Source organism: Muntiacus reevesi, chromosome 17 (assembly GCF_963930625.1).
Source record: "Muntiacus reevesi chromosome 17, mMunRee1.1, whole genome shotgun sequence".
NCBI classification, from domain to species: domain Eukaryota; kingdom Metazoa; phylum Chordata; class Mammalia; order Artiodactyla; family Cervidae; genus Muntiacus; species Muntiacus reevesi.
Genome location: NC_089265.1, coordinates 57,766,687 through 57,778,885, shown reverse-complemented (window position 1 = coordinate 57,778,885; position 12,199 = coordinate 57,766,687). Strand labels below are relative to the sequence as shown.

Genomic DNA, 12,199 nt, shown 5'->3' with positions numbered 1-12,199 from the left:
TGTGGGGACTTCTTATTAATCTAATTTCTTTTGATGGTATTAAGTATCAGAATTACCTTTAAAAGACAGAAAACCTTTGTGGTTTTTAAGCAAAACATGCCAACTAGATATCCTAAATCACTACTTCTCACTAAGCTTAAGTTGATTATTAATGTTTAACCTAACAAATTCTGATATTAAAAGGACTGTACTTACATGTTAATGAAATCTCTTGCTTGCAAATAAGCCGGTAAAACTTAAATACCTACTTTCAGCAGTGAAATTAGGCAACTGCAATACAAAGAGCCTATACATTCCCAAAGATCTTCAAAAGTGGCCACATGCACAGAGAAAGGTTCCAACCATTTGAAGCTGATTTTAAATGGCAATTCATCAGAAAGACGTAAAAAGACTGACAGTACTTTGGGCTATCACTAATATTTGAGATAATGATGATTTACAAACACTGATGAATATTTTCTGGCTAGCAGAAGGCTAAAAATTTTTTTTTAGAGTTTGAAGTTATTATTCCTAGATCATTTGTGAGGCACAAACTAATACCACATCAAAGATACATATAGATCATTATACTTCTTTGGGAAAAAAGCTCTCACTGAGCTTTCCAAAGAATGTCTTTTAATTTTCTTCCCTTCTTCCTGTTATCATTCTCAAAATAGAAATGCATACCATCCCCACGTCTGAGATTATTTAGAAAACTCTTTCTTTTAATCAAAAAAGGAAAGCTTACCTGAACTTGACGTTGTTCTTCTTGCCCTCAAAATGGGATAGCTGCCTACTTCTAAAGACTTGGTTAAGTCAAGATCATGCAGAATCAAGAGATATCCAGAGGATGTTGAGATCAACATTTTGGAACAATCTGGTGTTAATCTCATCCGCATGAGAAAACGTGTGTGAAAGAATTTCTTATGTGGACATCCATCTTCTGTACACCTTCAGAAGAAATCAAACCAACAAAACCTAGTTATGATAAACATAAGCATTCAGTGATAGTTATATTTTTGTCCTTCCAGCTAGAATTTACACTCAGTGTACACTCAGACTTATACAGATGAAAAATTTTTGCTCACCATTCCTTTTTCCATGTCTTTAATTTTTTAAAAAAAAGATTATTCTTTCTTTCTGAAGTATATTAAGTAAAACTTTGTTGAGGAAAACTCACTTTTTATTGCTCTGAAAATCTTTATTTCACTGTTTTTGATTAAAGGTTTAGCTGAGCTTATCTATAAGGGTTGATAGTTATTTCTTTCTAAATAGGATAATATTTCATTGAGTTCTGGCTTCCATTGTTGTTATTTTAAAGTTATCACTTGAATTGTTACTTTGGATACTTTTTTTTCCTTGACTAATCTTCCCTTGTCTTTGGGGTATTGCAGTTTCACTCTGACACTCATAAATGTTGATTTCTTATTATTGATCTTCATTGAGATTCGTTTGACTTTCTAAATCTTAAGATTCAAATTGTTTGTATATTCTGGAAGATTGTACGTCATTATTCCAATGCTGCCTCTCACCTATTTCTCAATTATTTTGAAGTTTTAAATAGATACTTGAAACACTCCCCTAAGACTCTTGTCTCATAACTGCTCTTTCATGTTTTCTATCTCCTCACCTCCATATATTGCCTTCTGGGTTATTTTTCAGTATCTCTCTTAATCTGTTGTATAAACTGTTTCTGCCACTTGTTTTTATAAATTTCAACAGTACTTTTTTTTTTTTTTTTACTTCTTTAAGTTCTATTTGGCTTTATTTCAAATCTGCATGATCTTTTGGATAGATTTTTATTCCTTGCCTAATTTTTTTATTCCCCACTTTATTTCCTTGTTAATTATTTTTAAAACTGTGAAATGTATCATCCTTACAGAAAAGTACATAGATAAAACACTTGTAGAGTTTAAAGAAAAGTGAACATCTGTGACTCACCCCCATGTTAAGAAGTAGAACAATACCAGTACTTTAAAAGTCTCCTGTTTCTCTCCCCTTGGTGCATCCTTCAGTCAGCCTGCAGCGCTTCAAGCATGCAATGTCTTTTCTTATCTGAGAGTATAGTTTTTCTAAAATTTAAGTCTTCTTCTCCCTCTGCAGTCTCTATTTTCCAAAATATCTCATTTGTTTAGGTCTTTATATTAGACACTTTTGCCAAATGCTTGATTATCTTTTGACTGTCTGCTCGTAGTTAAGAGTGGGGAACTAAAAAGGTGACTGGGAACTCTGATTGCAAGCGCAGGCTTGAGCTTCACTAAATAGGGAGACGCCATTTTTCGAGGAACTTCTAATGTCAGTATCTTTAGTTCAATAGCTGAAAGAACTCTCAGGATCTCTGAATTCAATATTCAGTGTGCATATGGTTATTTAGTCCCCCTGATTTTGGTCAGGTACTCAAAGCCTTCAACTGTGTCTGGCATCCTTTAATATAGAGGGATTTCTATTTTACCGTCTTTAGAGAGTAAGATTTAAGATTTCTGCTGAAATACAAGGAGGTAAATCATCTAGCAGTATGGATTAAGGGAAGAGATGTAAGTTCTTAAATATCTTTCACTTAATTCCTTGTTTTAGCTACCCTTTCTACTACAGAGTACTCAGCGTTGCCAGTTCTTGTGATGTTTGAGGATTTTGTATAAACTGTCTTAAGTCCTTAACATTTTCCACTGCTAGTTTAGGATTCAGCTTTCTTGTACTTATTAAGTTTAAGTAAGTTGCTAAGATGGTTGTCACTCATCCTTCTGCTTTACAGATTTTAAAATTTTATTGTCATTGCTTTCTTTCCTGTTTCCCCATCTTATGAGTTTATACCCTTCATTTAAAGTTTGTTTGTATTTTAGAGGAATCTTCTCATTCACAGGCTCTATTTAGGTCTTATAATAACGTAAATAAAATTTTAGTTTTCTCCATAATGGTTATACAAATCTTCTGCTGTAATTTATTCCTGTGTACCAACTAAAATTTTTAAGAGTATTTTATTTATTTAATTTGGCCACACTACATGGCATACAGGGTCTTAGGTCCCAGACCAGGGATTGAACCTACTATGACCCTTACACTGAAAGCATGGAGTCTTAACCATTGGACCATCAGGAAAGTCCCCAGCTAAATTTTTTAATTATTAAAATTTATGTACTTAAAAATTTTAAATTACTTAAAGTGATGTATAGGAACACTACTGATTTTTATATTTTGATCTTATATCAACAGTTGTATTAACTCTGATTCTAATAATTTGTCAGTAGAATTTCTAGGGTTTTCTATCTAGTCCATGTGTCTAAAAACTGCGACCTATGGGCAAAATCTGGATTACTGCCTGTTTTTTTAAAAAATTAATTTATTATTTTTGGTTGCTGGGTCTTCAGTACTGCACATGGGCTTTCTCTAGTTGCAACGAGCAGGGGCTTCTCACTGTGGCGGCTTTTCTGGTTGCAGAGCACAGGCGGCAGGCGCATGGGCTTCAGTAGTTGTGGTGCACAGGTTTAGTTGCTCTGTGGCATGTGGAATCTTCCTGGACCAGGGGTTGAACTCGTGTCCCCTACGATGGCAGGCAGATTCCTAGCCACTGTACTACCAGGGAAGTTCTCATTGCCTGTTTCTATATAGAAAGTTTGTTGGAACACAGCCATACTCATTCATGTATTATCTATGACTGCTCAGAGACACTAGAATGTGTGTGCATGCTAAGTCACTTTGCTTGTCTGACTTGTTGTGACCTCATGGACTGTAGCCCACCAGGCTGCTCTGTCCATGGGATTCTCCAGGCAAGAATACTGGAGTGGGTTGCCATTTCCTCCTCCAGAGGATCTTTCCAACCCAGGGGTCGAACCTGCATCTCTTAAGTCTCCTGCATTGGCAGGCAGGTTCTTTACCACTAGCGCCACCTGGGAAGCCCCAGTAGAACACACAAAGTCTAAAATATTTATTACACAGTCGTTTATAGAAAGTTTGCCAACCCCTGATGTAGACAGTCAGATCATCTGTGAACGTTGTTTCATTTCTTCTTTTCCAATCCTTATATATTCCAATCCTTATTTATCTTACTGCACCAACTAGGACCCTGCCTCCCTCCACACTAAAACAATAGTGAACAGTAATAGTAATAGCAAGCATTTTCTCCTTCCTGATTTTAGAGAGAAAATTTCTAAAATTTCACCATTTAAAAATGTGCTATGGGGTTTTAGTGCATACTATTAATGGGTTTCCTTCTATGTCTAGCTAATTAACAGATTATTTTTAACAGTTTTATCATGGTATAGTTTACATACCATAAAACTCATTCATTTTAAGTGTACAATTAAATGATTTTTTTTAGTAAATTTACTGAGTTGTGTGCAGTCATCAATATAACCTAATTTTAGAACATTTTCATCACTTTAAAAATCCCTCTTCCCCGTTAGTAGTTGCTCCCTTTCTGACTCCCAGCCACAGGCAACCAGTACAACTTCCTGTCTCTATAGATCTGCCTGTTGTTGACATTGCATATAAATAGAATCATACAGTAAATTGTCTTCTTGTTTAGCTTTTTCAATTAACTTTTCTGAGCTTCTTCGACACTGTAGCACCTAACAGTTTGTTCATTATCACATAGTATTCTACTGTATAAGTATATCATCACATGTTGTTCATCCTTTTACCAGTAGATAAGTATTCGAACTGGTTCTATTTTCTTGTGCTATGATGAATAATACCATTATAAGCATTCTTTGTGCAGACATATGTATTCATTTCTCTTGGGTAGATACCTAGAAGTGGAACTGCTGGATCACATGGCAACTCTTATGTTTAACATTTTAAGAAGCTGCCAAACTGTTTTCTAAAATGGCCGTATCATTTATTTTCCTACAAAAACAATATGTGAGATTCCGGTTTCTTCATACTCTTGCCAGTTTCTGTTGCTGTCTTTTTGGTTAGAGCTATCTTATTGAATATGAAGTGGTATCTTATTTCAGTTTTAATTTGCATTTAAGACTAATGATGTCATACATCTATCCAGGTGCTTATTAATCATTTGTATATTGCCCTTGGTGAAACGTCTATGTAAATATCTCGCCTATTTTTAAAGTGGGTTATTTGTATACGTATAAGTGAGCTGGAAGTGTGTTCTTTATACATTCTGGACACAAATCCTTTAAGTAAATGTGATCTACAAATATGCTATCCCATTCTGTAGTATTTCTACAGAAATACTTAGTGTCATTTGATGTACAAAGCTTTTTAACTTTAATGAAGTCCATTTTATCAGTTTTTAAAAAATCAGTTTGGTGTTATATGAAAATTCACTCACATGTTTTCTTCTAAGAGTTATATAGTTTCAGCTCTTATGTTCAGGTTGAAATCCATTTTGAATTCATTTCTGTGATGTGAGATAATGGTCTAAATTCATCTCTTTGCATGTGGGTATCTGGTTGCTCATATCATTTGTTGAACAGACTATCCTTTCCTGAACCACTGAATTACCTTAGCACCTTTGTTGAAAATCAGCTGATCATAAATATAAGGGTTGATTTCTGGACTCTCAATTTTGTTCCCTTAATTTATGTTAGATATCTATCCTATGCCAGTACCATCTTGCCTTGATTACTATGGCTCTGTAGAAATTTCTGAAATCAGGAAGTGTGAATTTTCCAAATTCTTTCTTCCTTTTGAAGATTGTTTTGGTTATTCTGGGTTATTTGTATTTCCATACAAATTTTAGAATTGGTTTGACAATTTGTCCAAAAAAAAGGCAGCTAGAGTTGATAGGGATTGCACTCAATCTATATATTAATTTGAGAGAATTGCCATCTTAATGATATTGAGATCCATGAGCATGGAATGGTCTCTCCATTCACTTATATTTTATTCTTTTTGATGCTATTAATGAGTGGAATTTTTCTTTTCATTCTTTTTTGAACTGTTCATTACTCATGAACAGAAATTCAGTTTTATTTATGAATCTTATTATCTTATGACCTTGCTGAACTTATTAGTTCTAGTAGTTTTGTCAATTCAAAATTTTTAATATATAAGACCATATCTTACATAGATAGATAATTTTACTTCTTTCTTTCCAATCTCAATGCCTGTTATTTTTCTTGTCTGAATGCACTTCCAGTGCATGTCCAGTAAGATGCTGTATAAAGTGGTGAGAGGAGGCACCCTGGCCTTGTTCCCAGTCTTAGTGGGGGTGTTTTTAGTCTTTCAACACCGAGCATGATTTGAACTGGAGGCTTTTTAGAGCTGTCCTTTATCAAGCTGAAAAAGTTCCTAAGAGTTTCATCACAATGGGTACTGGATTTTGTCAGGTGTTTTTCCTGCCTTGGATGATCATATATATGGGCTTTGACCTTTATTAATATATTACACTAATTGATTTTTAGATGTTTAACCAACCCTATCTATGTTCCTGGAATAAATTTCACTGGTTGTGACATATAATCCCTTATATATGTTGCTAGGTTAGATTTGCTAATATTTTGTTGAGAATTTTTATCAAACTATCAGGAGAAGGATATTGATCTGTAGTTTTCTATTCTTATGATGTTTGTCTGGGTTGGTATCAGAGTAATACTAGCCTCATAAAATGAATTGGTAAGTGCTCTCCCTTCCTATTTTCTGTAATACTTTGTGAAAGATTGATATTATTTATTCTGTAAATGTCAGGTAGAATTCACCCAACTTCATAAGTGAAGACTTATGAGTCTGGGCTTTTCATTGTGGGAAGATTTTTAAATTGCCAATACAATTTCTTTACTTGCTATATAGGTCAGTAGGTCTAGAGATTTTCTGTTTGCTCTTGAGTTAGTTTAAATAATTTGTGATTCTGCAGGTACTTGTTTATCTAAGTTGTCTGATTTGTTGCCTTAAAGTTGTTCATTGTGTTCCTTTGTGGGGCTTCCCTGATGGCTAAGTGGGTGAAGAATCCGCCTACAATGCAGGAGACACAGGAGTCATGGGTTCAGTCCCTGGGTTGGGAAGATACCCTGGAGGAGGAAATGGCAACGCACTCTAGTATTCTTGCTGGGAAAATCCCATGGACAGAAAAGCCTGGTGGGCTACGATCCAAAGAGTTGCAAAGAGTAGGATACAACTGAGCAACTAAGCACGTATTCCTTTTTAATCCTTTTAATTTCTGTAATGATGTACCTTTTGTTTTAATTATGAATGATTGTTGAATTTTATTCTTCAGTTGATACAGTCATAAAGATTTATCTATTTAATCTGTTAATGTGATAAATTATACTAACAGAATTTCTAGTGATAAATTGTCTTTTCATTTCTAGAATAAACCCAAAGTGGTCATGATTATTTTGATTAATTTCTTACAGGATCATTTTTTTTTAGAATATTCACATCTACATTCATATTACAGACTGAACTTTCATTTTGAATTTAGGTATCAAGGTCACACCAGCTTCATAACTAAGGTAAGGAGAATTCCATTTTTCTGCAATCTGGACAGTTTAATAAAATTGGAATGTTCTGTTTTTTGTAATATTTGGTAGTAGTCACCTGTAAAACTGACATGCTGCTGTTTTATTAGTAGATATGTTTTAATTGACTTTTTTTTTCATTTCTCTAATGGCTAAAGCAGAGGTGATGTTCAGAATATTTAAATAACCAGCCCTGCATGAAAACTAGCCAGAGTTGATGCTGGAATTGGATCCTGAGTTCCAGAGTTTCAGTGCTAGAACTGGATCCTGCAATTAGCTTACAATGTAAGAGGGACTTTGGCTACTAGATCATAAAGAGAGATCTTGAGGGAGGTATCTCCAGAGAGGTTCGAGGGTACACAGAAGGTGCTAGGATATGACACCTGAGGATGATTCATGACAGTAACTATCTATTAGTTTGGAAGAAACTCAATCTTTTAGCAACCTTCTCAGCTGAGCCAGTGCATAACGGTTAAATATCTGCCCTGGTCATGTCTATTGAAGGTTTTCTATTTCTCCCTTGATCACTTCTGCAAAGGTGTATTTTTTTGGGTAATCTGTCAGTTTCATCAAAGTTTTCAAGTATATTGGCAGAAAAGTGACCTTATTATTTTATTCTATATTGTATTTTTTATTGTCTCTCATTGTTAAGATTGTGTCATCTCTTTTTTCCTTAATGTATCTTACCAGAGAAGAACAAGCTTTTAAAAAATCTTTATTGTACTTTCATTTTCTATTTCATTAATTTCTGCTTTTATCTTAATCATTTCTATATATCTACTTTCATCAGATTTACTTTTTTATCTTTTTCAAGTTTTTTGAGTAAGATGTTTAGTTCATTAATTTTTAGTCTATCTTTTGACTTCATTATGACTTTTTTCTTTGATCCATCAATTATTTAGGATGTAAGTTTATAGGTCTCCAAACCTGGGAATTTTAATTTACCTGTAGTTAATTAAACTGTACTGAGGTCAAAGAAAAGATTTCTGTGATAACAATTCTTTGATACTGGTTGAGACTTATTACACTTTGTAGTCCAGAACACACTCAGTTTTTGTACATGTTCAAACTCTGCTTCAGAGGATGTATTCACTATTATTTGGCAGCAGAATTCTACATCTGCCAACTAAGTCAATGTTATTAATAACATTAAAATCTTCTAAATTAAAAAATAATTAGTTCTAAGTTTAAACAGATATGCTTGTCTTTTTTTTTTTTCGATATGCTTGTCTTAAAAATAATTAATAGCTCTATGCTTGGCTCAAACACTATGCATAACTAGAAATGTTTAAGAATATTCCCCTAGTTTTACATATGAGCTCTAAAAATAATATCTCAGAAATGTTACAATTATTTCCCAAACTTAAGCTCTTTCAGTTCTCTATCAGGAGATACTCTATCGAAGTGTTTCACAACACAGGCATTACTGACAACTTAGATGGGATGACGGGTCCACTGTGCAAACGACCCCATGCACTGCAGGGTGTTTACAAACTCTGATCTCTGCTGACTAAATGTGAGTAGGAATCCTCTTCTCTTCTCCTGTAGTGACAAGTAAAACTGCACCACGCATTATTTCTAAACATTCCCCTAACATCAGTACTACTCTGAGAAACTGCTCTTTTAATGCGTGAAAACAAACTTCAAAATTTACAAAATACATTTAGAATTGAAGGATCAAAGGAAAACATTTCAGTTCCAAGAAGGAAATAACAAAATATTTTTCCTTAAATTCAGGAAACTCATAAACCAGTTTTCATCATTAACTTGATCTTGGTTAAGTATTTGGTACTTGGTCTCTTTTCTACATAATTTTCTCCAAATTTTTTAGTCACGATATATGACTAACTGCAAAGAACTAAAGAATCACTTTCTGATTGTTTTCCCCAAAGCCAGTTTCTTTCTTCTAAAGAAACGTGAGAGCTAAGACAGAACACTGAGGTTTCTTTTTTAAAAACATTTTTTTGTTGTTCGTAACCCTAACATAGTCCCCTATTCACAAACCTGTTGGTGTCCCAAATAATGACATTTCCATCAAATCCTGACGTTACTAAGAGTCTTGTGTTAGTATCATATTCGATGTTCTTCACCCAGCTAGTGTGACCATGTAAAGTGCATACTTTCGTGTTCAGCTTTCTCAGATCCCACAGGGCTATTGTAGTGTCATCAGAACAGGTAGCAAACAGCCGGTTATCAAGAAATCTACAAAGCAGAAAAGAAAAACCGGTTTATTTAATCTCTTATTAAAGAAAACTGCTACGTTACCTAATCAAGAAAACAAACCAAAGGACTACAAACTCACTGTATAAACCCAGTGATTCTAATATATAATAGTAGTAAGCATATTTCACATAACCAGAGGATACTAGGAGTTAATGAGGACCATGATGTAATTTTATCTACTTGTGTTAAATTATTTTATTGAAAACCAGGAATAGAGGTGGGTGTTTAGAGAACAGTGCTAGAGAAAATGAATTTTAGAATCTGTATAGAAAACACAAATGGTCGACAATAGGAGACGAAGGAGATTTTGAAAACTTAATTGCAGGTGAAACATGTTAAGCATAAAGTGCTCAAAATTATGACAGATATTTACTTTACTACACATAACATCGCTTTCTATTTAGTGTACATTTCTCTTTAAAATTTTTTACATATAAAAATTTTTAATCAAAGTGAAAGTGTTTAGTCACTCAGTTGTGTCCTACTCTGTGACCCCATGGACTGTAGCCCACAGGGTCCTCTGCCCCACAAACCAAAGTCCAGGACCAAATAGCTTCACAGGTGAATTCTACCAAACATTTAGGGAAGAGTTAAAATCTATCATTCTCAAACTATTCTAAAAAACTGCAGAGGAAGGAACACTCTCAAACTCATTCTATGAGTTGGTACCCTGATACCAAAACCAGTCAAAGATATCACACATGCACATAATAATTACAGGCCAGTATCACTGATAAACACAGATGCAAAAATCCTCAACAAAATATTAGCAAACTAAATACAACAATATGAAAAGGATCATACAACATGATCAAGTCAGATTTTATCCCAGGGATGCAAAGATTTTTCAATATCCACAAATCAATGAGTGTGATAAACCACCTTAAGAAACTGAAGAATAAACACCGTATGATCATCTCAACATATGCAAACAAAGGTTTTGATAAAGTTCAGCATCCATTTATGATTAAAAACTCTCCAGAAAGAAGGTATAGAGGGAATCTGGCTTAATATAAGGCAATATATGACAAAGCCACAACTAACATCATACACAATGGTAAAAAGCTGAGGGCATTTCCTTTTACCACATTATCGATCAGACACATATCAATATGTCTTTTGTTACCCAAAAATTGTTTACCAGAGACATTTCAATATTCATTTACATAACAAATTACCAGCCACAGGCATTAGTTTCTGCAAAATCCCCCAGTCCATAAGCTGATAAGATCAGAAACAAAACAAGGATGTCCATTCTGAAGTCCTAACCACAGCAATTAGAGATGAAAAAGAAAAGAAATAAAAGGACTCCAAATAGGAAAAGAAAAACTCACTGCTTGCAGATGACATGATACTACATAACAGAAAACCCTAAAGATACCACAGAAAACTATTACAGCACATCAACAAATTTGGTAAAGTTGCAGGATACAAAATATACAGAAATCTGTTGCAATTCTATATGCTAACAATGAACTGTCAGAAACAGAAATTAAGGAAACAATCCATTTACCATCATGTAAAATAAAGAGCATAAAATACCTAGGAATAAACCTACCTAAGGAGATAAAAGACCTATACTTAGAAAACGATAATACACTGATGCAAGAAACTGAAGATGAGAAGACGACACAGAAAGATATGTGTCCTTGGGATAGAAGACCTACTATTATTGTTAAAACGACCATACTGCCCAGGACAGTCTACAGATTCAGTGCAATCCCTATCAAGATGCCAATGGCATTTTTCACAGAACTACAACAAATAATTTTAAAATTTGTATGGAAACACAAAGACCCCAAATAGCCAAAGCAGTCTTGAGAAAGAACAGAGGTGTGAGAATCATGCTCTCTGACTTCGGACTATCCTTTGCTGTGCTTAGTCACTCCTTGTGTCCGACGCTTTGCGACCTCATGGACTGCAGCCCTCCAGGCTCCTCTGTCCATGGGGATTCTCAATGCAAGAATACTGGTGGGCTGCCATGCCCTCCTCCAGGGGATCTTCCCAACCCAGGGATCGAACTTAGGTTGCCAGCACTGCAGGCAGATTCTTTACCATCTGAGCCACCAGGGAAGCCCTCAGACTATACTACCAAGCTACAATAGTCAAAGCACCATAGTACTGGCACAAATCACACACACAGATCAGTGGGACAGGATGGAGAGCCCAGAAATAAACCCACACGCCTATGGTCAGTTAATATATGAGAAGGAGGCAAGAGTATACAATGGAGAAAAGAGGGTTTCTTCAGTAAGTAGTGCTGGAAAACTAGACATCTAAGAGAATGAAATGTGAACATTCTCTAACACCATATACAAAAATAAATTCAAAATTAATCATGACCTAAATGTAAGACCAGATACTATAAAACTCCTAGAGGAAAATATAAGGCAGAACAGTGTTTGAAATAAAACACAGTATTACTTTTTTTTTTGGATCTGTCTCCTAAAGCAAAGGAAACAAAAATAAATAGAATCCAATTAAACTTAAAAGTTTTTGCACAGCAAAGGAGACCATAAACCAAATGAAAAGACATGAGAGAAAATATTTGCCAATGATTTGACCAACAAGGGATTAATCCC

At 34.6% G+C, this 12,199-nt stretch overlaps 1 protein-coding gene across 3 annotated transcripts in view; it reads right to left on the bottom strand.

Moving 5' to 3' along the window:
* The window catches only part of DCAF10 (DDB1 and CUL4 associated factor 10), a 59,699-nt gene that overhangs the window by 14,568 nt on the left and 32,932 nt on the right, over positions 1 to 12,199 (bottom strand). For all 3 annotated transcript variants that reach the window (XR_010659503.1, XM_065908018.1, XM_065908019.1), the window contains exons 3-4: positions 9,399 to 9,596; positions 728 to 930 (exon numbers count right to left, since the gene is read on the bottom strand). Coding sequence is in view for 2 of the 3 variants with exons in the window: in XM_065908018.1 (XP_065764090.1) it covers positions 728 to 930; positions 9,399 to 9,596 (401 nt within the window). In the remaining variant the exon portion in view is untranslated. The remainder of the gene's footprint in view (positions 1 to 727; positions 931 to 9,398; positions 9,597 to 12,199) is intronic.